Source organism: Zonotrichia albicollis, chromosome 7, assembly GCF_047830755.1.
Source record: "Zonotrichia albicollis isolate bZonAlb1 chromosome 7, bZonAlb1.hap1, whole genome shotgun sequence".
NCBI classification, from domain to species: domain Eukaryota; kingdom Metazoa; phylum Chordata; class Aves; order Passeriformes; family Passerellidae; genus Zonotrichia; species Zonotrichia albicollis.
In genome coordinates, this window is record NC_133825.1 from 33,022,292 (window position 1) to 33,048,725 (window position 26,434).

Genomic DNA, 26,434 nt, shown 5'->3' on the forward strand with positions numbered 1-26,434 from the left:
TGCTGGCAGCATCCTGAGTAATCAACTTACATCAAGTTCAAATCTCTCTAGCCTTTACACAGCAGACTTTCCATAATTATGGACCAAATCCCTGATCAGGAGAGTGCAAGATATAAGATGCAGTCAACATCCTCATTCATCTACCGTATTTATGTCAGGCCCACAGGGGAATATTAATTTCCATTCTCACTCTACAATGAAATTTATGTGTGACAGTCAAGCAGGCAGCTGCATCAAGCAGTTTAATAATTGTCTATAATGAGTGTGTGGATGGTGATGATATTACACAGGCTGACTGTCACTCTGTAATGCCTGTACTGACTCATCAGGAGCCAGCAGCACAGGGACATTGTCTGGCTCATTCAATTATGTTCCCTCTGTTCAATGACTCTGGTTAAAGGCCTGACAGTCAAAACAATGACTACGTGAATTATGATGCATAATCTACTACAACAACAGGAAAGACCTTAGCTCAAATGCTCTGAGAGAATTTTACAGGCCTTAGAAAAACATGAATAAGAAATTCTTCATCTCCTCTGTAAACTTTAGGCCATAGCACAACACCCACTCAAACACACATTACAGCCCATTCTCAGCACATAGCCAAACCCACACACCCCACACACACAAGCCAGCTCTAAGCAGCTGGTTCACCTCATGGCTAACAAGGATTAGCTGGGAGATAACGAGTCACACTGAGCAAGAAGGTTAATCACTCCTGCCTCAGTAATCTGCAGCTCCATAGCTCTTCTTGTCAGTCTGAGAGCTGACCATACTAAGATCTGGAGGTCAGCATGCCCTAGTGGGTAAGTAAACACCTTCTAACTTTTTCCCAAGCTCCACCACTTGTCTGGTAGTAGAAAAGCCTCCCTGCAACATCTCCTGCCTTTGAACCACCTTCAGTGTGAATTGTTTTGGTGAGAACAGAAAACATCTGAAATGAGCTGTCAACCAAAGCACAGCTGTGATCACACAGGAGTCACAACTATTAACTCCTGCAGCTCTCCAGCCATACCTGAGGTTTAGTTTCCTCTTCATCCTTGTAGTAGAAGAGCTGATCCCCACGCAGCACAAACCAGCGCTGCTGCCAGTTCTTCATGATGCTCCTCTGTTTCTTTAGCCAGCCACACTTCAGCACACGTTCCTGAGGGTTTGGGGAAGATGGTCTGGAGGGAGGCCCAATCTGTTCACCCATCACCAGACTCCTTGACCGGGCTGAAAAGGCAATTACAGAGTAAGTGAAACAAACAAATAATAGCAAGAACACTCAGGCTAAATAATTGTTCCACACTCCCTCCTCAGATATGGACAGACAGATTTCCTTTTTGTAACAGCTATTTGTTTTTCAGGGTGTACATTCAAGCTCATGACAGTTCAACACAGGACAAACATCACCTTTTTTGTCACTGCTCACTCCAGAGTGTCTACGGAGACACAACACCTCCAGTGAGGCTCCACTGCTCATACAACCATTCTTTGTGGCAAATCATCACTGCCTCCCAACTCTACATGGGAATAATGATATTGCTCTCTCCTAACAGGATATTTCCCTGATGAGGATGTGCAAATGTGTGGTGAGGGGGCACAGAGAGAAGGAGACAGTATAAAAAAATATTCACTCCACACACTACCAGTTTGGGGGGATTAGCCAGGGAATCCAGCTGCCATAGGAGAGAAAAAAAATAAAAACTGAGGAAAACTTAAAAAGAGAATTGTCAATCAAAGTAGTGACTGTGATCCATACAAAAGACATAGAGATAACACAGCTATCCAAAATTATTGAAGTCATCTCTCTCTTCAGGGCATTCTGACACTGAAGCAGAAAAACAAAAATAAAACATAAAATGACAAAATAGAGGAAAAAAACAACACGTAAATCTGAGGAAGGGTTTCAGAAACAGAAAACAAGTAAGGGAAAGTTTAAGAAATAGAAAAAAAGTCTATGACCCTTTTCTTTTCTCCTCTCTTGCATTAAGAATACTAAAGCTTGGGGCATTCAGAACTAGTCTGGAGTAGCAGACTGATTATATTTTGCAGGCAGCAAGCCAGTCCTCCAGAATAGATAGGTTAGGTGACCTCATAGGTCTTTTCCACCTCTACCTCCTTTGGATTTATGAAGTATCTTATAATAATAATTATTTAATATTTCATGCCATTTTTCCTTCTTTAGAGCTAATATGATCCTGCCCCTTCCAATTTTCTGCATTCAGCTAACTTAAAGCACAATTTATAACAGCCCACTTGGAACAAGGCATGAGTTTACAGGCCAGTACCAGTAAATCTGCATCACTGATATCTCACATTAACACTGAACTGTTGCAGCTAAAAACCAGGCAAGTTTCTTATCCAAGTACCCCTGATACACTACAGCTAATTCAAACCACCACAAGAAAGGGCACAGCAAGCCTCTGCCTCTCACAGAATTGGCTAATTTTGCCTCTTTTGGGTTCAGAGAACTAAACATGGCCTTGATGTTACCACGTGATTGGTTTCTGCTCCTGGCGCCTCAACACACAGGGATGAAATTTCCAGTATTCACTAAACAAAGAAAAATAATGAGGCTGTTGTAATGTTTGGGGAATTTTTTTTTTAAATCACATTTGCAACATTAAAATTGATCCTGTTTCTTCACTTCCATGAAGCAAATTGCAAAATAAGGAGAGGCAGATAAGGGACTTAGGTCAAATCTTGAAAGAGCCTCCTCAGTGTAATCCAGTGAGGGAAATCACATTGGTGTCTGTGATAAAATCTGCTTTGACCTTCCTCATGACCTGGCAGTCAGGTCATCATGTTGTTCTTTATAAAGAGCTCAAAACCAGCAGCACATCTACACACTGAACACTTCCATCAGCAGAGGGCAGACCTGAATGGTATCACACCCTCCCAGTATCAAAAAATCTCTGTGACAAATCCTCACTTCTATATTTTCATATACTTTCTCTTTCCACTCTGTCTTAAGGATCCACTCACCTCTCCTGTCACCATCCAGCAGACACTCATACTGACCCCAACAACCTTCCAGATTTATAGACCCAAGATGCATCACTTTGTTAAATTTCAGACTTGATGAAAGCCCTGGCTGACAGGCAGTATGGTTTTTTTCTCCCATTTCTCTAAACTCCTAAGGTAAATCCTGCTGCTCTCCACAAAACTGTGAATAACAGGCTTTGCCTTGTGGCTCAATCAAGAGAAATTACTTTTCAAATTATAACTATTTAGTGCTGTAAGAAATTATTTTTATTTTTACTTCAAAATTAATTTAAAGGTTAAAATTTTCTAAGAAGTGCTGCTGCAGCATCATAGCTTTTTCAGAAGTAGTCTTCCTTTAGTTTATGCCTAAAATACATTGCTAAATTTAATGTGGGCTAATACACAGCATTAGTCCTAGATTAGTAAAATTTATCAGCAACTTTTGCAGTCTTCCAACTCAGTACTCCTGGGTTCTGATTAGTTTTATGTGCCAAAACAATAGTAAAAAAGAAATTTATACAGAGTTCACTTAAAATCAGGCTTTAGTGTATTGAGGGGTATTATCTAAGCTCTCTCACTGTAATCTGAGCTCTCTCAGACAGGTATTTTTATTCCTGTAAATGTCAAGAACCACTCTCCCCCACACAGCCAGCATCCTCAGGCTTTAGTACTGGCCCTGCTGGCAGCACAGCATCCTCTGGCAGATGGTGACAGAGGTACCAGAACACCCCGCCCCTTCCCCATTACCATCAGGACATGGAGGACCCCATCTCACAGTTAGAAAACTCATTGCTCATGTTTAAATCTCTATTGCAAAGGCACAAAGGAATTGAGTTGGATAAAACCTCTCTGCCTCATCCCAGACCCCATTTTACAACTATGACCAAAGTGCAATCTGGTTTAGACTGTCCATTTTCCAATCCACACTCTTGTTACAAATTATGTCATAACAAAAATAAATATCCCAAAAATTTGCTTTTATCAAAGGCACTATAATGGTTCTTAGGGGACATCTTGGCTATTAAGGTAACCACTTAGTCTAGTGATACCAAAATCCATCTTTCAGCAAGTATCTAAGTCATCTCCACACTGAAGTACCTTAGCACTCTCCAACTTCAGCATGAAAATCCCATCAGCCTCCAGTTTTCCTGACTTGCATGTAGTTATATACACCTTCTGCTCCTTTATCTCTCCTTTATCTAAACAAAAATCAGTTTAATTTAACTGGAAACCTACCATCTGTATTGACGAAGACCTCATGAAAGACATGAAACATCTTGCTTTGAAATGTTACCAAATATGTTACCTTGTGTGTTCTCTCAGTCCCCCTTTGATACTATTTGTACAGCTCACATGGTAATTATTTATTTTAGTCAAAAGTCATGATCAGTCTCAGGAGAATGCAGAACTTATTCTTATTTTATTTTATGCAGCACCATGTCTCAATCAATTGCTATGATTGTTAATTCTTCATGCTGTCTTTGCTTTCCATTTCCTTCATTTCTGGTCGTGACTGTAATAGGTAATTTCATTAGGGACATACTTAGCAACTTAATCTGCAAGTCAACAGCATGGATCAGATAGAAATTTTTAGAAAGAGGAATTATTTATGGCTATTAACAGCATTGATGCTTATATTGCATGCTTCACAGACTACAATAATTGCATAGAGGTCAGAATGAGCACGGCCTGCCTTTAAAGCAGCAGCTATCTTAGGTCACTGGGATCAAAACATCTGCTTTAATTATCTAATGCAGTACACCAAGCCTCTGATTCTTAATGGTAGAAATATATTATTTGTGCTTATCTATTTAACAGAATTATGGAATCAGCAGAACAGGAAGAAAACAAATCAATAAATCAGATTCACAACTCAGCAAATACTTTACATGCTCTGGAGTTCTGATCCAGTAATGTGTTTTCAATAACACCACACAGGTTGGTTTTACTCTTCACATTATCATTAGCTGACTATTGATTTAGTCATACACCTAAGTTCTGAACAGAAATCAGTGTAGAAAGGATTCAGCCTCTCCTTGGGAAAAGGGTTAGGATTCATTTGCACAGCATGGCAATACTGAAATGCCAGCCACAGCCCTCACCATCCCCAAAAACAAGGCAAGTGCAGCACAGCTAGGCAAGAACAGAGCGGGCAGACTCACAGGTGGCACTAACGAGTCAGGCCATTCTGGGAGGGCAAATCCTTCTCTAAGGAAGAATCAGAACTGCAGACCTCGAAATCACTCCTACAACTGGAACCGACACTGGCACATGGAAGTTCTCATATCCATGAAGATGGGAGGAGGAATACGAGCCAAGGCAGTGAAGTGCTGCTCAACAGTCACTGTGCAAATGCCTGAGACTACACTAAATAAACTGCACTCCAAACTCCCATACTTGGTTGTCATGCCTCTAAATGTAAAACCAGAGATTATCCTAAGGAGTGGATGGGTCAAATTGGATGGAGTCACACTGCCACTCCTTACAGAGGCAGGAATCCCTACCCAGATGGCCTCACACCACTACAAGAGTTCCTCTGCAACTCAGACCTGGCTCCAAGCAACAGCCACCTTCCTGTTTTCTCATTACTTCTATCTCCTACCCTGAGCACGCACACAACAGAGACAACACCTTCCCTTCCCGGTCCGTACCATCCCCCTTTCCCCAGTTCAATCCTGACTGGCAATATTATACAATCTCTTCTACTCTCCTCTCCCACTCCCAGCTCTGCCGTAAAGCGCGACTGTCGTAAAAGGTGCCGTAAAGCGCGACTGTCGTAAATACGGCCGTAAATCGCGACTGTCGTAAATACGGCCGTAAATCGCGACTGTCGTAAAAGGTGCCGTAAAGCGCGACTGACGGAAATACGGCCGTAAAGCGCAACTGACGGAAATACAGCCGTAAAGCGCGACTCTCGTAAAAGGTGCCGTAAAGAGCGACTGTCGTAAATAGGGCCGTAAAGCGCTACTGTCGTAAATACGGCCGTAAATGGTCACTGTCGTAAATAGGGCCGCAATCAGAAATAAAAAACATGCTGGATATGAGTTGCAGTGCAGCACATGACTCACCAGTGAAAAGCAAACACTTCTAAGGTGCAATGCAGACTCACTGACTTTTAGTCCCCAGCGAGAGCTTAAGACAGGAAACAAATGTAAATGTTGCAATTCTGCTTTAGTGTAGGCGTGTGCACTCATATGTGTCTCTCTCATATGGAATGCTGCATTCTGAAAATTGTCTGCATTGGAGGCAGAGGAGTTCCCAACAGTAATTTCCTTTTCCTGAAATTTGAAAAGAAAAAAAGTATATCCCTGCAAGCAAGAAAGCATCTTACTGGCAACCTTGTCATTTCTGCAGGATTTCTTAGTGAATTTCTTTCTTCCTAGCAGAACACTGCTGAAATTAGTCAGATATTACATGTCAGATATTATTTTTCACAGTCTCTAGTTTTTGTCTGTTGGAAGATCCACAAGAGAAAATGCATGCCTGTCTCATGCAGTAAGTTCGCTGGGAAAAAAAATTGAAGAGTGTTTATGAACTTGTGTGCACCACTAGAGATCTGAGCACTCCATAAGTACTTACTTAAACCAGACATGGAAATCAATCAAGTCAATGCAATTCAATATCAATTAAAGATGTAATTTTTTGAAATTTCATAGGCAGTTAGCTAAAATCAATATAGTCATTATAATTGATTTTGGCCAACAATCTGTCCTACAATAAAGGCACTTTGCTCTGGTATCCCTTCAGTCTGATGACACTGTGACACTACATATTATTTCTAATATAGTCTTCATTTAAAGTACTAGCCACAAAGGGAAGTGGCTTCCCATACTATAAATTATATTCTCCGTTGGTTTATTTAGTTCAAATTTGGCCTTATAAAAAGATTCACTGGAAATGCAGGTAATATGCCTATAAACAGATACTGAATTTCTTTCATTGAATTGTAGGCAATAAAGTATTTGGTTTAGATTTTTCTATGTCCATCACAGAACCATATTTGTCTTTGAATTCGATTGCTAAGATACCAGAGTCAGTAAGCACAAACAAAACCAAGGTACTTCCTCAGTACAATCTGCGAATTAAACATCTTGAAACACAATAAGCAAATAATTAAAGGCAGAATATTTGAAGTGGTTGGTGACAAGATATTTTTAGGCAATTAGAAGAATATCAGTTTTAGGGAACTGACAAGAGCTTTTAGCTCCCTCAAGACAGAGTAGCAATCTCTACAGAAACAGAAAGGCGCTACACAGCCATGTAGCTGCTCACATTTTGTGATGTGGATGACAATTCAGCAAATCTACCCTAAGAGCCAGCTTGTGCTCCATCATTTCTTCTCAGTAAAGCTGCATCTGTCTCCTCACAACACTTGACAGAGCAAACTTACATGCTATGTTTAACTCCTTCCCCTGATTTGTTTCTCTTTCAGCCAACAGCCTGGTGATGTCTTTATCACATCAGAGAACACACATACAGCAAGACAAGCTGATATGTATTAATGCAGGACCTTTCCTGCATTAATATATATCAGTTTGTGTTGCTGTATGTGTGTTTATGTGTATTTATTGGTCAAGGAAAACCCAAGTATATTTGATAATCAATGCAATCCACCCCACACAATCCAAAAAAATCCCCAAAAAACCCAACCCAAAACATATAGTCAGTGGGATAAGTTAATCCTTTTCTCCTGAAGAACATTCATCTTCAAACTATTATTACAAATTGTTGGCATGCTGGACTTCAGGAAAAGGATGGAAAATGAAAATGGAGTTTGGCAATCCATTGCTGTCATACAGGTAAAGGGACATTGCTTTGTTGGTTGACATTTCACACTGGAGACCTTTCAGCTATTGTACAAAGTAATCCTGAACTTCAGTCCTGAACTTTGCTATCACTATCAGCAAGAAGGCCAGCAGGTCTTAATTCCACAGAATAATTATAAATGAGTTTAACCTTTCATTTGCAAAAGAATTGGAGTTACAGCTTCAAGCTGTAGGAATGTGTGGTGATTTTGACACCTGCCAATGAACAAACCTTAAATACTGTAGGTAAATAACCTGCCACCAGCTGTTCTTGAAACTGTCCTGCAAATCCACATAACCATGCCAGTCTTTTCAAAACACTAGCATTAGATCATGGATAAGTGCCAAGATGGAAGGATAATGACTTAATTCTTTCTGCTACAACAGATTGACCTAACAATTTACAATCTAGTAAAGTGAAATAGCCCACATCCTTTGTTATTGCAAAACCAGAGTTACAGACCATTTTGACAATACATGAACAAGCACAGAAGCTGCTCCCAGAAAAAGATCATATTTTAAAGTCCCTTTATCTGCACTATCCTCTGAGATCTCCCACCTGGATCCACTGTAGACTGTTCAAGGGACAGAGCAGCACTCAGGTCACAGCTATTGGATGTGTTGCTTTAAAGCACATGGCACACCTGTTAGACACTGTGACTACAACGTTATCCAGCACACCCAAGGACCAGCTCTCCACTCCCACTGAACCCTGGCACTATCTCTAGGAAGCTGTACATGTTCTCTATCTGGTTGGCTGGAGCTGCATACCTGACAAGAGACCTGCATATCCCACACTGCTGAAGGCATCTCTGCTGCTGGCACAGCTCTTGTAACCCCACTGACAACCACACTGAGCTACAGCTCACCCCTGCCAGAAGGAAAAACACTTATTCCTTTCTTCCTTCTTCCATTCTGCTCTTTCCATCTGCCAATACACCCAGCCTTACATTCCTACACTGACAAGGTGAGACCTTTTTATAAGAATAGTTGCTCACTGGAACAGTAGAAAGTTCTAAGATATTTTTTCTTCCTGGTGTTTTAGTGAGTCAAATCAGGTCAGAGGAGGAAGACTGAACAAATACCTTGAACTCCCTTCTGCAATCAGAAACAACTCCTTGTAATCCTCCCAATGGCTATGGTTATTAATTTTTAAAAATCTTCCCAGTCGCAGTAGATTAAGGAACAAACAAAAAAATGCTGACTACAGTAACATTCAGTTTGGAGCTGGGACTGTGGCCTGAGCTTGTACAGAATCAAATACTGTGGAGTCCTGATGAAAAATTGTATCTCTGCAGCACTACAGATGCAGCATAGGCATAGCTCCACTGCAGTGTGAAAACTCAGGCTCCTCAGAGGCACTCTGGTCACCCACATGCTTTTGTTAAACACTGTCTGTGCCATGCCAAGCACATGGGCCATACTCCTCAGACAGTGGCTGCCAGCATCAATGGCTCCTAAAATTTATGTTATAAGCACCAAAGAAATTTGTCCACCCCACTCCAGGGGATATAATTTTCCAAAATTATTCTGAACTGAAAAAAAAAAAAAAAAAAGGATCTAGAGTAGAGAAAACTCTTTCAAGGCCTTTTACCAGCCATAAGATGAACTGATACCAGAACCCAGCCACTTTCAGCAATAAACTTCCCTGAATTCAGCCACAACATTGTATTTCTCTTCTTTCAGTCGTCCAAAGGTCAGGATGATCTTCATTCCTACCCTGCTTTTTAGGGCATAACCAAGAGCTCAGTGTGCCTATTTCAACACTGCTGTACCTGTTTTTAACGTGCAAACAAATCCTGCTTCCTACTGTGTGCAACAGCTGAGTAAGTGACTTGCTGCACTACCGGGGTTGATCAGGGAGACAAGGGCAGAAGAAATATAGGAATTCTTACTCCTGCATTAATTCATACTCTGAATCTAAGTACTCAGATTATTAAGCCATAAGTACTTGTGACATCACTGGTTAATAAAACAAAGGTGGCTCCTCCTAAACTGGAGCTCTGCAAAGGAGTAAGTAGTAACCCTGTGCCTACAATTCTTCCAAAGAGACCATGAGCAACCCATTCCCTTCCCAGGCAACATAATCAGTTCTCACTTTAGAAACAACATATGCAGCTTCTTTATCCTTTATTTCTTATACCACAAGTTGGTTTAACTTCACTACCAGTTCACAGGATGACAGTGAACAAAAAAATTCTTAACACCTGCTTTTAAGAGGAAGGATATTACAAGTAACTTTCAACCACAGCAAAAAACTAGTATCTCCTCTCTTTAGAGATCTTCATAAACACTAATTTACAACTCATTGGGCACAAAGGATGCACAGAATTCCTTCCTGTGGAAGGAATACCTGGTAGAAAGACTGTCAAAGGACCCTCCCTCCCCCACGTTAGTCTTAAGTACTTAAATATGTGCAGGCCTGGGCAGAGTCTGGGCACAGATCCTTTCCTCTTCCAGCTCAGCAGACAGCTCACACTGCAGCCTCACAAAGGCGTTTCCCTTTCCCACCAGTGAACCTTACATCAAACTACCCCTGCCCATACTGCAGGGAGCTGAAGGAAACAAATGAGGTTGTTTATGCTGCTGTGCTTGCCTATCATTTACCTTATATAAATGTAAGGAGAAAGCCAGCAAGGAAAAAAAGTAATTCTGGTACTAATTTTACAATGAAGAGCAATACATTTATACAGGTGGTGGAAGTGCAGGTGACTGTCCTCTCAGGAGAGAGGTGCTAGCATTTGTAGCCCTTCCACTGTGCTATTTACACACAGACTGACAGTTTCACCCTGTACTCCCTCAGTGATGTTCTATTAGTAATCAGAGAGCCTATGACTTTGTGATTTTTTAATATTTAATTCCCTCCCCACAAGCACTCTCCCCAGCTACCCTTAGAGCTGAATTACTGTTCTTTCTCAATGCCTCTTTCCCTCCCCAGGAGGTGAGGCCATGGTTCATTATTTCAAATTCAGATTGTCTGTGCTTAATAAGCTGGTGCCTGCCTGCGAACTTTTCAGGGCTTTTTCTAAGGAGAATCACTGCCTGCCTGAGCCTTCAGGCAGGGATAGAAAGCTGCTATTGCCAAGAGTAGCAATTACTCCAGCATACACCATGAATCCAGTTGGAGAGGCATATTGTACAGAGATAAGACAATTTCACCGTTGAACAACTCACATCCTTCTTCATGGGACATGCCACCAAGTAAGGGTGAGAACGTGAACCTGCCTCTGGAGAAATCCCACAAACATCACTTTCTTGACCCTGTCTCTATGTGCACACGGCCACTGAATCAGGACAGAGACAAAAAAACCAATTAGAGCCCAGAGCTCATAACACAGGTCACAGCCACACACCCCTGCACCAGAGCAGCTCAGTGCTAGGAGCCTGACTGTACCACAGAACAAAAGTTACTCCATGCTTCATTCACCTCCCTAGGGCTGCACACAGTGAGAAGGGACTCTCATAGTTTACTTGTCCCTTCCTTTACCCCTTAGTCTGGTCCTATTTCTTCACACTGCCTTCAGGGCACTTTATCCAATGCTGCGCCAATGACTCCCTCCACAGCCCCTGTACTCCTGCCTTAGGATTTTAAGTTAAACTCAGCAGTTTCATCTCAACCTCCTCCAAAGCAAACATGACAAAACCCAGGCTCATGCTGCGGGCAGCCCTACCACCTGCTCCTGCTCCCTACCATCTCAGAGATGTCTTCCTCCACCAAACTGGAACACAAACCTAACTATACTTACCAACACCTCACTCTTGCCTTTCACCCACATACCTTTCCAGAGGAGAGCTCCCAAACTGCCTCTCCCACCTTACAGGCTCAGCCACGTGAGGATGTGGGGCAGTGGACTGCCCTCTCACAGGTGGGCTCCTCATTAATGGTGGCTCTGCTCTGCCAGCTGCACCAGCCACTCTGATTGCTCCCACCCAGGCCTCCTGTGCTCCCAGCAATGCTTGTGGGCTCCCAGGGCTGAAGGAAGTGTTTGCAGGAGCTCGCAGCTCCAGGGCTGTTTACCTTGGTTCCAGGATTGGGAAACTGGGTGTTCCCATTTGCCTGGCAGGCTGGAGGTGCCAGGGCGCTGGGCTCCCACGTGCTCTGGGGTAGCTGTGCACTGCTCCAGTCCCTCTAACCAGAGCTGACCTGGGGCTGTGCAGGCACCAGGGCTGCCCTGGTGCTGGGCTGGCACTTGGTGAGGGCCACTAGACAAAGGAGAGCTCCCTTTTCCATCTTTCACTGGCTGGTGAAAGGATGGCTCTTCACACACCAGGAGGGAAATAACTGTTCCACTACAGGCATGTGAAGAATATCAGTGGATATATTTGTACCAGCCTGTCGGATCTCAAGATTTCAGTCCTGAGATGCTGAGCCTCCGAGACCACCTTGGGGGTCTCGGGAGTCCTGGAATGTTGCCAGAAGTGTCTGGTAGCTGGACTTTAACCCTACACAGGAGACGACAAGGATGAGGGCTTCACAGGGAGAATGGTGAAGGGATTAGTTAATTAGAGAGTGAGACACAAGGTTTAGGATTTATGTACAGGGGGGTTTAGAGGAGTAAGATGGAGGAATTGGGGTGTGTCCTGTCCTCCTTCTTCTTCCTCTTCTCCTCCATCTTCTTTGGCCACGGTGGCACCTTTCGATTGGTTATTACTAAGAGTACACCGAGTTATAACAATAGATGGTATTGGGGAAAAATGATAAATATTGTATACGTAGCTAGGGGTATAAAGATACGTGGCTGCCCGGGAGGGACGAGACAGTGTGCCCATGGCTGACTGCTGAGCGGATCTCTGTTCGGCTGAAAGAACATCTTTTAGATAAACAATTAATAAACATAAAAACCAGAAAGAAGAACTGAAGCCTCTTCTCGTCCTTCGATACGCGGGCTGCCCCAAGGCCACCCCGGGCCTTCCAGGCCCCTCAAACAGCCGAGATAAACCGGACACCAGCCTAACTACCCTCAATGTCTTCCATCACTTTTTCTAGACTCTAAGTTTTAAATAAAACACACCAAAGAAAGTTTTATTATTATGACTCTAGGGAATTTTTTTAACATATGTTTGAGCATGTCACAAACAGAAATAATAGGTCATAGTGTCACCCAAAAGTACAAAGACTAATAAGGGGAGAAGGGTGCCTTCTATTCTTAGTGCCTCTACAATTGAGACACATTGTGCTGAAGACAGGAATACTGTAAATTATATATGATGGCAGCAGGCTAACTCTCTTTCTATAGAGGGCAATCACATCACTCAAAATACAAATGCATAAGCCTGCAGCCAGTCCAACTTCCATTTTCTAGCACATTTAAATGCAACTGGGCTAGCAACCTTTTTGGGACTTTTCAAGCCAAGGATCAAATGTTTTTCTTTTAATCTCTTAAAAACAATTAAACAAAAATGCATCCATTGAGACTGAAGGATGTAGTCTGAAAATTGCCTTACATCTAATCTATACAGAAAGTTCTCTTCCTCCCACTCTGCAAGGCTTTATTTTTCTACCCTACCACATAAGAAGAAAGTGAAAATAGATGTTTTCCATTGCAGCTACTTATTTAGGGATCCTGGACTCCACCAATTGCTGTACATGAACCCCTACAGATGAAAAAATAATGCAAAATCCATTCAGGCCCAGCCAGAATAAATGACTTCCCAGAATGCCCATTTATTCACATTAAGATTTTCCATCTGTGAGATTTTACACCTTCCTAGATCTTATGGAAAGAATATGTACCTCTGAATGCACATTTCAGAATTACAGATGTGAAGCTGCTGGTGGAACAGCAAGGGCTGCCTTATAGATGATAGTTACTTTTAGTAAGGCAAATTATCTTTGTTCTCTACTGTCCCTTTCACAGACATTAGGAACTACCCCCTGGATGTCAGGCCCAAGTCCAGAGCAGGCATTTTCAAAAGTCTGAATATCTTTAAACACAGGAGCTTTCTTAAGGACTGCAAGTCAAACAAAAATGACAGCATCAGACATCACAACTCCATGTTTAAAGGCACATTCTCAGCAGAGAATTGGAAATAAAAAAGAAATTGATGAAGCATTCCTGTTTGCACAAATGTGGGAAGCCTGAAGCAAAGAGCTAGCTAGCCAAACACACATATTGGGGTTTGAACCTCAAGAACTCTGTAAATACAGGAACATCCCTAGGTTCAGCACATAGCTGCCTTCTGCCACACTCAAGTAAAACCACAGATACTCAAGATACCTGAGTATCCCTCCTTGTCCCTTCTCTTCAATCTGTCTGCTCACATTACTTCCCTTCCACAAGTCCCAATGGCAGAGCTGACAGCCACTAATCTGAAAAGTCAGCCAAACTCAAGCAGCAGCTTGCAGCAGATAACTGCCCTTGTTGATGCTCGCTGTATGCAGAACACTTGCACAGCCTTCTGAATACTTTGCTGGTCCACTGTTTATCACCTGAATTCTCATTAGCACCCCCAACTGAGACTTCAGGGAGCACAAACTGCCATTTCCTATTCAGCTCAGTCTTGCAAGGTGAGACACTTACCTTAAAGAGCCATTCAGCATCTCCAGCATGGCCTTTTTACAGTTCCTGTGAACAAGAGCTACAGAAAACCTTGCAGGATTAGGTCCTACTTGGTAAACTTTGCCAAGTTACCAAGGGTTAGCAGTGCTCTGCCACAGAATTGCAAAAGTCAGAAACTTCCCAGAGTCCTAGCTCTTTTTCGAGTTCTTAATTCAGAAATAAACTTCCCTGTGCACAGGTAATGAATCAATCAGAACAGAGACAGAATGACACATACTGCTATAAATTGAAATTGAATCACAAAGGGACACTATAGCTTGTCCCCTGAGTATCAGTAGGCCCTAGGAATGTAGAATGTCTGTCCCATAACTACATTTCAATACATATTAATACACAAATAAGTCTCTTCCAGGTGATTTGAAGAGAGTGGAAGAATGGTAAGCATGACACAACCTTCCTGTACAACCTTAGCAGCATCACCTAGCTTGTCTCATCAGAGCTATAATAGCTACCAGGAATGCTGGATAACACATATATTAAAAGACTCCCTTAGAAGGGGGACGGCAAGGAGGCAGCATCTACAAAAGACTTGCTGAGCTTCTACAACCCTGTGTAACTGAAAAATAAGTACTTATGACTTTACTGTGGGTGCAGCAGTACATATCTGATCCTGACACCTCCAGATGGCAGGAAGCTTCTTTCCAAGATGTTAACAGCTATTTAATGGGCTGTTGGTATTTTAAGGACTGTTCATCACGTAATAGGGCTTTCAATACATGATGCAGTGACATTTGGCTGAAAGTACCTGTGCTGGAATCACAGTAGCTAGAACTAGTGATACCTTTCCTATTTGAAATACTGGCATGACTGAAGAAAACCCTAATCTTTACATACTCTCTCTCTCTGTGTTTGCTTTAGCTCCTAAATGACATTAATCTGTTTCCAGTGGGCAGGAAGAGATGCCTCTGACACTGTCATTAGTTTGTGAGTGGCAAAGATGACTTCCAAATGCCATGTCAAACGAGTAACTGGTGCTGCCTCTGAAGATACAGAATGCATCCCCTGCCAGAGCATCTCTTCCAGGTGACCTGACATCGAGACAACAGCTGTGCCCAGCCCCAGCTCTCTGCTTTACAAACATGGCACACCACACCTCACAGCTCCGAATGACTGCTCAAAGCATCTGTTGCAAAGCCAGGGCAGGTTTTCCTTCCTTCCTTTTGTTTTGCCCACAGCTCACAGAATGAGTATCTCCACCTCCTGCATCCAGCCCTGCAAAGATAATGTACTACAGCAAACTGCTTCTCAAGATGCTGCAGGTAAACTAGACACACCTGTCTCCAGCCGTTGGAATGAACTCAGCGTTAGAAACACAGCATTAGCAACTGGTAAGGGGATGAAAAGGCGACGTCGAGTCTCAGGACAGAGTACTATTTTTTTTTAATTAATGCTGCTGTTTAGCCCAGACATTGCAGACCACGCCGGTGAACACCAACACAGGTCTCCTCCTCCTCCTAGGCTGCATTCTTCCCGATCAGTCACTCCTCCCCAGGGCAGGTTTCGGCCAGCGGGGCAGCAGCCCCCGCAGCCGCGGCGGGGGCACTCCGCGGGCAGCGCCGGGGCTCTCCGCCGCCACCACCGCCGCCGCGAAGTTTCCCCGGGCAGCAGCCGGTCCCCGTCCCCACCCCGCGGGGGTCGCGCACTCACCTCTCCGGGCCTGCCTGATCTTGGGGCTCAGCATGCTCCCGGCTGGGCGCTGCCCGCAGCCTCAGCGCCCGGCCCCGGCCGCCGCCCCGCGCATCCCCGCCGCTCGCCGCTCCAGCCCTGCCTCGGGGCGTCGCTCCACGCGGGGCTGGATAAACCCTAATGCATTATTTAACCGGCCTCGAATTAATTCCCAACCAAAGTAGGCATGAAGTGTCTCTGTAATTAGCGCCGATAGATGGGCAGCGCGCAGGCACGAGGGCTGGCCCCGGCTGCCGGCGCTAATTGGCCGCGCGGCCGTGTGATCAATGCGATCAGTGTGATCAGTGCGATCTATGTGCCGCCGCTTTCAGCGAGCCGCGCTCAGCCCCGGCCGGGCTGCGCCTGCCTCCGCGCCGTGCGCTCAACAGATGCTCCGGCTCGGCAAGGCTCGCATCGGGAGCCGAGCCTGATTCAGCGGGGTTTCTTCTGCGCTGGAAGAAATAGCGGGAGCGCCGGTCCTGAGGGCGGCGGCGTGCTCGGCCACCTGCTGTGCCCTGCGTCCCTCCCGGGGAGGCATCCCGGTGAGACATGGGGAGCAGGGCGAGAAACGACACACCGCTCTCTGCCAGAGAGACAAAGATCTCTCGCCTGCGCTGGCAGACCCCCAGGTTGGCACAAGGGAATGTCTTCATTACACTTTGCATTACATGACATTTTAGCACCCATCATTTTTAATTGTACTGTTTGCTTAGCTCACCCTTCACCCCTCCCCAGGAGGGAGGCAAGTGTGCAGTTCTGCAGACAGTAATGAAGAGGAGGAAAGGACAAACGTTTATTGACATAGATAGACACTCTTAAATAGCATCTATAAAATATAAATAGATAATTGGAGCATAATTGCATCTGAATAATGGACATGTCCTGACCCTGGACTGCTTGCAGCTCCATCCACCAAGCAGTTCCTTCTGTGAGTGCCAAAAAAGGGTAAATAACTCCCTTGCAGTGTACCTGCCCTGCAGTATCACCCTGTATTGATGAGTTATACTGACAAAAAGCATCTGAGATTGGCAGTTTTCTCCTCTTCCAAGATCTATCACATCTTGGATATTGAATGCTGGCTATTAAGTCATATCTCCAGTACTGGAAGAGGTTCTCTGGTTCTTTACAGGGGTTGTACTTCTCAATGTGCATCTACAGCAATAGCTAAGATATTTTGGACCTTTAGCTGCTGGTAAAACCAGCAGCTTATAAGCAATTGTAAATCTTTGAGGTCACAGTGGCATGAACTCAAACTCGCACACCTGTAAGCAAGGATATAAGCGGGATCTGAACTGCTGTCTCAGTTCTGAGCCCACGGCCTCCTGCAGCTATCTCCCCACTAATCTGTTTCAGCTGGGTTCCAGCACAGTGAAGAATAGCTAACTGATGGTCCCTTGCCCAGCAAACTTAGCAAGCATCCTGATACTGTGCATAAGCAGGAAGAACATCAGCAGAGGCGCTTCTTACACTCCTGCCTTTCTGACTATTTGCTAGAACTCTTTTTATCTCTGTATTTTTAGTAATTCTTGTCTGTTTTAGTGCTGTTTACACATAGAATTTTGCAGTTTTACCAGGAAGTTAAAAGGTGTGTACAGTAAACATGACAAGGGATAAAGTTGACTGAACTTTTAACCTCATGGGAAGCATAGAACACTTCATCCTGCTAAGTCATTTCCCATGAAAATTTGATTTCCTCTCTAGGAAAAATATTACATAATGTGAGCTATATAAATAATTATCATGTTTATGAGTAAAATTAAAACATTCAAGCCAAGTTCAACACTAAATGCTAACTTCTAAGTTTTTCTTCTTAAATAAAAAATACCAGCTTGGGCCTTGCATCCAGCTTAAGCTATCTGGTAGGAACATTGGTTTTCTGTGTTTCTGTAGTGATGGATGAATTTGGATTATGATTAGAGGCTGTTTTTTCAGTTAGACCTTACATTTCCTTTAATACTTTGGCTCTACCTGCTAATTAGAAGACTATGTCTGGTGTTTGTAATCTTTATTCTATGTAATTTTCACTTTTAGAGGTGCAAGATGTTTTCCTAACATGACCCTAGACCTGCTTCTTCATTGCCATAAGCATGTTGGATGTATTTGGGCACTGATTGAAACTGGGTATTTCTAAACCTTTCCTCCTTACTTTATTTTTAGTACTATGGGTACCATGGCCTGTCCTGCAATGCTCTCCTTCTCTTACCCTTATAGGGGGAAAAGGGGGTTTTCTGGTTCTTCTATTCTAGAGCTGGGGTATATGGGCTGTCCCATTTAGCAGGCTTCTCAGACTGAGTTAGGAAACTGCTAAGCTGTAGACAATAGGACTTTTGAAGACTGATTTGCGTTGAGAGGGGCATCCCTGATGGCTTGGGATACCAAAGTGATAATGTGTTGATAACCACTGCTCTCATGGTTCTATCCCTCTGCTTGGTTAAATCCAGAGTGAAAGTATATATTGTAGAGCAATAAGCATCTAGTAGGCCAGAAAACAGAAATCACTTGACTAACCACATACTGGAGAAGTGCTACTATGTGGCTCTTATGGGAATCTAAAAATAAATGTGGTCATTAATTATCTGCTGCCTTTTTGGAATGTGGAAAAGCTCTTCTGTCTGTCACAAGTGTTCCCCATTGATGGCTAAGCACAAAATGAAGGCAGGTGATGTGACCTAGGGATTAGAAAGCTTTAGGAGATTGAGGAGATGGGGTCTCTTGTCTTAATGTCAGCTGATTTCCCATGGCTCCAAGCAAGATATTAAATCCCAGGTCATGTCCATATTAATGCAGTGTTTTGGGATCTGGGATTGGCAAGTGCAGTCTATCTGCAGAGGATGATAAGGAGTTGCTGCAGTGGGGACCCCCACAGGAGCTGTGATTCATGTGCTGGCGCCAAGGCTGATGACTGGAGGCTGTGAAACGCGGCGGGTGCTGCAGACGGAAGATGCGTGGGCCAGGGAAGTTGCTGGAGCTGTTGTGAGGCAGATTGAATGGGTCTCTGTTTCCCCAGGCTGCACACACAGCATGCTGTCACCTACCAATTAGCACACGGTATATCCTTTTTCCTCCTCCTCATCTTCTGCTTCCATCTGTGGGCCAAGGACTTGTTGTAACTAGCTGACTGATAACATTTTCTGTGCTCATCAGCATGATGCACCTGGATCAAAGCCCGAGATCAAATCACCCTGGACTTTGGCCCCACTGAATCTCAGATCCAGTTTATTTGGACTGTAACCAAAATTGCAATCTGTTCTAATATGTTATAAAATGGAATTGATGGAAAGGGGTCTAGAGAAACAAGGAAAGACCACAGTGTGGTCTTTGAGATCAGTAACTGCAGCACCATTTCTTCTGCGAGGCAAGTTTAAATGGTTATGTATTCAGGAACTGTGGAATTCTGCTGAAGAAGTTTATGCATAAATTAACAACTTTTTAAGTATCTAATGGCCAGGAGGAATTTCAATTTGATATAGCCTTTGCTTATGGGCTAAATGATCACCACTTGAAATCTCTTGATGCTGATTATGCTGGCTGGTTTTCCAGGTGAAAAAGGCTACTTTCAGCTTCCAGTAATCAGTGATTTTACTGCCAGTCTTAGGGCTTATAGCAAGAAACACTCAATCCATGAAGTGAGACTTTTCCTGTTCTTCTTTGGAGATGGCCTCTCTAGTATCATGTAAACTGATAATGCAGAATGGAGGAAGCTGTGTGGATGTTCTAGAGCAGCTCTGTAAACAACCAGAAGCTCAAAGGCCTCTTTGAGGAAAAAAGGTGATTCAGGAAAAACTTTAGTTTGGGGATTATCTAATGCCAAGGGACAAAAACTGGAACAATTTCTTTGAATTTGGCTGAAAAGTAAGAAAGTGTATAAGCCTAATGACATCTTGGGTTTCCCAGGGGTGATGGTTGCTGCAGGAGGCAGTGAATGTGCCAAACTCATCAGGGCTGCTAGGAAAGGACAGAACTATGAACTTGCAGAACTACATTCAGGAGTGGGGATTAAGGGCGACACTGAAAAATAATAATCTTTCATGTTTTTCAGAGTGAAACTAGGGAATTTCTGTGTGTCTTTATTATTCTTTTACACTCAGTGTTCCTTCCCATCTAGTCACATTCCACAAATAGGTCAGGAGTAATCAATCATTGATTTCAGGATGTAAGAGTGACTCTCTAGGGAGCAGCTGTAGTTTGAGAGAAGCCTATAACACAGCTGCCCTGGACATCAGTGGGATAAGAAACTGCCCTGCAGAGTTACTCCTGCCACACTTAACTTTTTCTCCTCTGCAGTGGTGAACATATACCAAGTGTACCTATACCTCTGTTAGATCTCACCATGATTGGAAATACCTTAACATAATCCAAGTTTATTCTAACGAGTGCCCTGTAAGAAATAAAAACAGATATTTTACATAAGTGGCCTGCAAAAACACTTCGAGAATTGTATGTTATTTTTCCTAGTAGATTAAAAAAGCAGGGCTTGGATCTTTTTCTCTTTTTTTTTTTTTTTTTTGGTTTATACTTGACAAATATGAGAGAAGTTGATGTGCCCTTTCTGAGTTTGTTATAAACAGTGATCTTTGACCATGTCAAGGTGCACTATTTCTTATGAGAAGAGAACCCTTTGACAGAAATTTTCAGCTTTTGAGAAGCTGTTAGGCAGTTTAATTGAAGAGGTGGTAAAAAAATGGATAGTCAATTTTGAATGATCTAATAAATATTTCCTAATGTGTTTTCTGATGCACCTTCATATATTACAGGAAAGTAAGACTTAGATTAGGAATGCAAGAACTTTTTTTCAGAGCACTAAGTGTCTTATAAATCCAGATGTTCTAGATTTCATAATCAGGGAGATCAAGCATGTTCCTAGTTTTTATTTTTTTTTAATATTTTCTGTTTTGTCTTTGTGGTGTTATCCTCATTATACTAGGAACAGAAATTGTATGTCCCCTTTAGTACTAGAAACTCCTGCTGTTGCCATATTCTTAAACATGTCTGCAAGCAGAGCTTCCTTTGGCAATGAAGGTGAGCATAAGGATACTGAGACAGGATGGCTCTAAGCATTGCATTGTATTTGCTTTTCACAGGAAAAGGAGATAAATACAGAATGGATACTAGTTGTATGGACAACCAGTGCCCATCTTAATTTTGTGTCTAGATGATAGCTTTATCAATGAGGCAGAGAGAAATCTTTTAACCATTGCAATATCTACTGGGGACATGTCAGGGCAGATCAGAGACTTTGAATCATTTGGTTCTGCTCCATACAAGATCTAGTGGATATTTTCCAATCTGAAATAGGATGACAGCTTGTGTCTCACAGCCAGATGAAATAGTGTTAACACAATTGAGGTACGCGCAAATAAATTTTTCCCCAATTATATTATATTTGGTTTGAAGTGTTTCATATCTGAATAAGGACTACTCAGACTACTGAGGACTAGAGCACCTCTCCTACAAGGAAAAGTTAAGGGAGACAGACTTTCTTAATCTGGTAAAAAGGATATAAGGAATTTAATGTCAACCCACACGTAGTTAAAGGGCATTTTCAGAGCATAAAATCCAACACCTGGTAGTACAGATGCTGAAACACAAAAAGCACTGCCCCCAAGTTTGGACCTTAGGAACTCGGACTGGAGCCCAAAATATCTTTTTGACCAGGAGGATGATGGTGCAGTACCTGCAGAGCAGGGGAAATGTCAGCCTTCAGAGATTTTTAAGATGATTAGATTAGTCTGGTTTTGGTGCTACTTCTGTTCCAAGCAGAAGGCTGGACTAAGCAACCTCCAGAGGTCCCTTCTGTTAACATTTTTGTGAGTCTGTCTTAATGCCTCTTTTCTGCTGCTATATCTTTTCATCTAACAAAATGCTACTTTTCTCTCTAGCCCTTGCCTCACTATCACCCTCAGATCATCACAGATCTAAGAGGGCTGCTATTGCTGTCAAATCAGGGAATCACAGTTGAAGATCTTCCCTTCATCATTGTCTCTTTTAAATGGGTGAGCTTCTCACTGAAATTCTCTGTGAAATGTATTCTGATCTTTCTGAACCTAATTTCCTGATTCCAATATAGAAAAACATTTGAAATTAATCAAAATTAAATAATGAGAGTGCTCACAAGCTTCACATCAAAATACATGCTTAACTGACCTGCTGGATCCGAATTTATTGGAGTAGTTTACGTTGTTTGGATTTACATTATGTAAGCAAAGCATCTCAAACTTAAAGATGAAGTTTCTTGACATGACCGAGTCCCAGTTAACTGTGCTGTTGTGTTCACATCTCTGATTCTAATTGTGTCACCTACCCAGCTATGCAGTCTGCTCCAACCCCCTAACAAAACTTGCTAGATTGAGCTTTGATTTCCCTGAGACAGGCAGGATGTGAAAGCCTGGAAACATCATGGATTTCTCTCTTGTTCATCTGTTTCTGTGCACCCCCCAGACCTTCCCTGCACCTTTGAGAACAGTGACAGTAATAGATCCTTTGACAAGGAGCTGCAGGACCTCATGAATCAGCTCCATAAAACACAGGAACCCGGGCAATTGCTTATCCTTTCTGTCACCTGTGGGCCTGGAAGAAATGAGGTCCTTGGCTGGGAGAGCAGATAAAGAAATGCATTATTTAAAACTTGAATGCTATCTCTGCAGAATGAATGTTACTTTTTTTTCTTTTAGTGGCAGGAATCAAAGAGCGGTGCATGCATATTTTAGACACCTTGGACTGAAACCGGCATCCTCAGGAATGTATCTCCTCCTGCTGCCTCAGGGAAAAATATAGTCATTTAGGCAGATCTGATTCAAAATGAAACTAGGGTGAAAACTGGAGGCTAGGTGAAAAATGGAGGGAGCTAAAAATTTCAAATGTGCTGTTATTTTAACACTGACCCATTTTTCTTCCGTTTCAAATCATTTTAAGCAGAGAAGAAGAAAATAATGAAATTAAAATAGAGTTGTTAATGACTTGCAGACTTGGGGTTTGGAGGCCCAGGTACTATTTGTGGCTCTGCCACAAAACTGGTTGGACATGTCATTTCAATTCTTAATGTTACTGTTTCCAGCCTGTGAAATGGATTCTGTAAAACTGACCTCTCTGATTATCTTTTCAAGATGTATGGAAGAATAAGAAATATTACTTATTGTGTATAAGTGTTATCTAAAAATATGTTCCCATTAATTTTTTTGATCAAAATATTATGGAAACAATGTGGTATTATTCTTAAAAATATTTTCAACTTCTCTATGGGTGAAGAAAATTTAGGAATCATAGTATTTTAAAGCATCATTCATTTTAGAGCAGATGTTATCCTATTAAAGATTGTCTTAACTTGGTAATCAGCATCTTGTTTACAAGGGGAACCATTTTCCTGAAAGAAGATAAATGCTTCTTCCCTTTGCCTCCCCCAATATTCTTATGTGGAGCAGGCTCATTTTGACCATCCAACTGTTTATTTGTAGAAATGTCTTCTCAGATATACCCTGCTGTGAAGTTTCTGGAGTTTGCATAGAGATACTTCATTTGGTACTGTAGGAACAAAAAATTCCCATTATACTAAATCCTTAACAAGGTTCCTAAGCTTGTGTTCCTGCAGGGAATTTCAACTTGGAAAAAATAAGGTACTGAAAAGCTCTATATTATTGCATTTTCAGAGAGAGCCAAACTATTCTTTAAAGTTTTATGAATGGGATTTTTGTTTTGTTTAAAAGCAACCAAATAACCCTCTAAAAATCACCCACCTGAACTCCCCACCAATATAATTTGTCTCAGTATATTCCTGTTTGTTATCCTTATCTAGCCTTACTAATATTTTTTGTTCAAGGAAAAAATACCCTAGCCAAAACAAAGCATCAACTAGTTTGGTTTTGAAAGTATCAAAAACCATTTTTTAAACTAAGTATCCCTTATGTTTTTTCTTTTGCTAATGCTGACAAAATGTAAAGGTAATTTGCTTATCCTAGACCTTCATTCCTCATTCACAATCTTTTATCTGCTCTGCTACATGCTGACACTTTTATAAACTGTGTCCCTAAAGGGAGAAGGTCAAAATACAGCACTGTTTTCTTAGTGGCTTCTCTGCTGGGTGCCCAGCTAAAACCTGTCCTTTTCAGAGGCTGGTGGGAGTGTGAAAATGTAATCCTATAAATGCTTAAATAGCTGAAAGCATGTAAACAGGCAGCTGAGTGGTTGTATTTTGTGCTGTGGCACTCTACTGTCTCGTATCTTAAGATGGTCTCAGGAAAATAGACGTAAGCTGCAAGTCTAAGATGAAAACGAGCTGTGTACTTGCAGGTAGGTGTGTGAGATTTTCCTGCCTGATGCAGGAGCAGCCCTGGCGAGCCCTTCTGTTGTGCTGCCACCTCGTGACGCTCAGGGAGGATGGTGCCAACCAAAAAATGCTCAGAATGAAAACTGCCCAGGTTACTGCTGAGAACCACAAAGCAAGGAATGTTCTCTGGAGCTCAGACAGAGGCCAAAAGGCTGTAAGGTACAGTTTCCTATTTAAGATCTATATGGACAAAACTGGCCTGTGGAAAGGGGACAGCCCTGAATATCTCTGGCAGGAATGTCTGTGTTGGGCAAAGGCTGTCTGAATTTTTCATCTTTATTCTGATCTCATTTGAGGAAAAAAAGGAAATACAAATAGAAAAAAGTTTGTTGGAAATGAAAAAAGATAAGGCATTAAATAGAAACAAAAATGCCACCAGATCCTGGCCTACCTCACTAAGGGTTTAGTCATATGCTTGTCATCTGTGCATTTCAGATGTCTTTTAAGATGGATCCCCCCTCTGAGCTATTCTTCCATTTGTGCAGAATAAAGTATAAGCCATGTGCCTGATTTTGACATTTTTTTCTTTTTTGTTTTTTAGTAGCTCTGTCAATGTTCTGAACATAGGTTCTGGTACTTGTTTGTTGCCACATATTTGGATTAAGGGGGCAAACCTTGCAGGTTACATTCTGAATGCATGCAGGTCCCAGACTTTGACAAGGTAGGTTTCTGCTTCCTTCAATAACTTGAGGCATCTGTGTTGTGACCGATGTACTGAGATACAGAACAATTGTTTAAGCTTCACCTTATGACTGCTGTCTGTTTTTTAGACAGCTTAGCAACTCTTGTTAGTGAATAAGCCTCCCTGTGAAGCCTGCCATTCACATTTCCCTCTTACAGCCAGGCAGTTCTTGGGGGCAGTGATCCCAGAGCCCCTGTGTCTGTGCTGGCATCCCAACGTGCAGCCTTGCACAAGGAGCTCTCTGGTTTGGCAGAGCTCTGCACCCTGCAGAGGCTCAGCAGCAGAAGGGGCTCCTGTGTGACACAGAGCTGCTGAGGGGCCTGTTGCACTTCCCTCTTGTGGTGAGCCCCCCTGCAAGGTAAGGACTGCATTCTTGTACCAGTTCCTCCTTTGCTGCATGTGGTAGCTACCTCTGCTGTGACAGCTCTGCTTTCAAGTTCTGCTGAATGCTCTGAGCTCCAAATGATCACACAGCCAATGACTAGTTCCTTGTTGCTCTAATTTACCCCCTTAACAAAGTAGTTTCTACTTGTGCAGTGCTCAGGTTTAATTTCAGGACGAAAAATACCTCTCTGATTAGCAGCAGCATTTTTTTGTATCCATATTGGTCCAGTTCCTAGCAAAAAAGCAAACACTAATGTAGAATCTGGCTATAAATTAAGTATTGATGAAGGAGATTTATTTCTTATTATTTACTAGCCTAGAACAGGGCTGTTTGAGCACCCTAAAGGCAACAGCCCCCAGGGAAGCTACTCAGCTTCAAGAATTGTTGGGGTTTTTTTGTTTTTAAATCAGAACATACCAGATAGCAAAACCACTGTTTTCATCCCCATTCCTTTTGTCCAGGATTTTGTATGGCATGGCAAACCAAATGCAATTGGAGTATTGGTTCTATAAATAAAGAATTGAAGAAAAGGGAAGATACCTGAGTCTAGTGCACTGTGCTAGAAGAATATCTATAGCAAAACCAGGCTTATCCATGAGTAGGGTGTGACAGCTTACTGAGCCTGGCTTATTAGGCACTTGCAGGTACCTGAGCAGGTGTGACTGTGGGGAAGCAGCCCTCCTGGATATGTGCAGAGTCTCTCTGGGAGCACAGCTTGTTGAAGAACAAGGCCAAAAGAGCTGGAGTTCAGCAGTAGACTTGGAAACTGCAAAAAAACCAAAAAACCAAACCAACCAACAAAAAATAAAAAATAGTAGTTAGCAGGGGACATATCAGAGCTGGAGAAATGTCTGCTCTCACACTTGTGTTTGAAGGATCTTGTTTAATTTGTTTAGCCTGAACTTCAGGCTCCCAATTTGCTCTATGATGATGAGTGTGGCTGTAGGCTGTGCAAGCTACAAAACATCCCTGCAGAAAGCAAAGGGGGTGTAAAACAGGAACTAGGACCCATTTATGAAACTGAAGGAAGTGATGTTGTCTGCAGAG

The 26,434-nt window shown here is 42.6% G+C and overlaps 1 protein-coding gene across 2 annotated transcripts in view; it reads right to left on the bottom strand.

Moving 5' to 3' along the window:
- Positions 1 to 16,581, bottom strand: part of ARHGAP22 (Rho GTPase activating protein 22) — a 123,885-nt gene extending 107,304 nt beyond the window's left edge. Inside the window, exons 1-2 of one of the 2 annotated variants that reach the window (XM_005481259.4) lie at positions 15,983 to 16,581; positions 1,016 to 1,215 (exon numbers count right to left, since the gene is read on the bottom strand). In XM_005481259.4, the coding sequence (XP_005481316.1) occupies positions 1,016 to 1,215; positions 15,983 to 16,016 (234 nt within the window). In that variant the 5' untranslated portion in view covers positions 16,017 to 16,581. The remainder of the gene's footprint in view (positions 1 to 1,015; positions 1,216 to 15,982) is intronic. The other variant, XM_005481260.4, reaches the window with a different exon arrangement.
- Between the last annotated feature and the right edge of the window lie 9,853 nt (positions 16,582 to 26,434).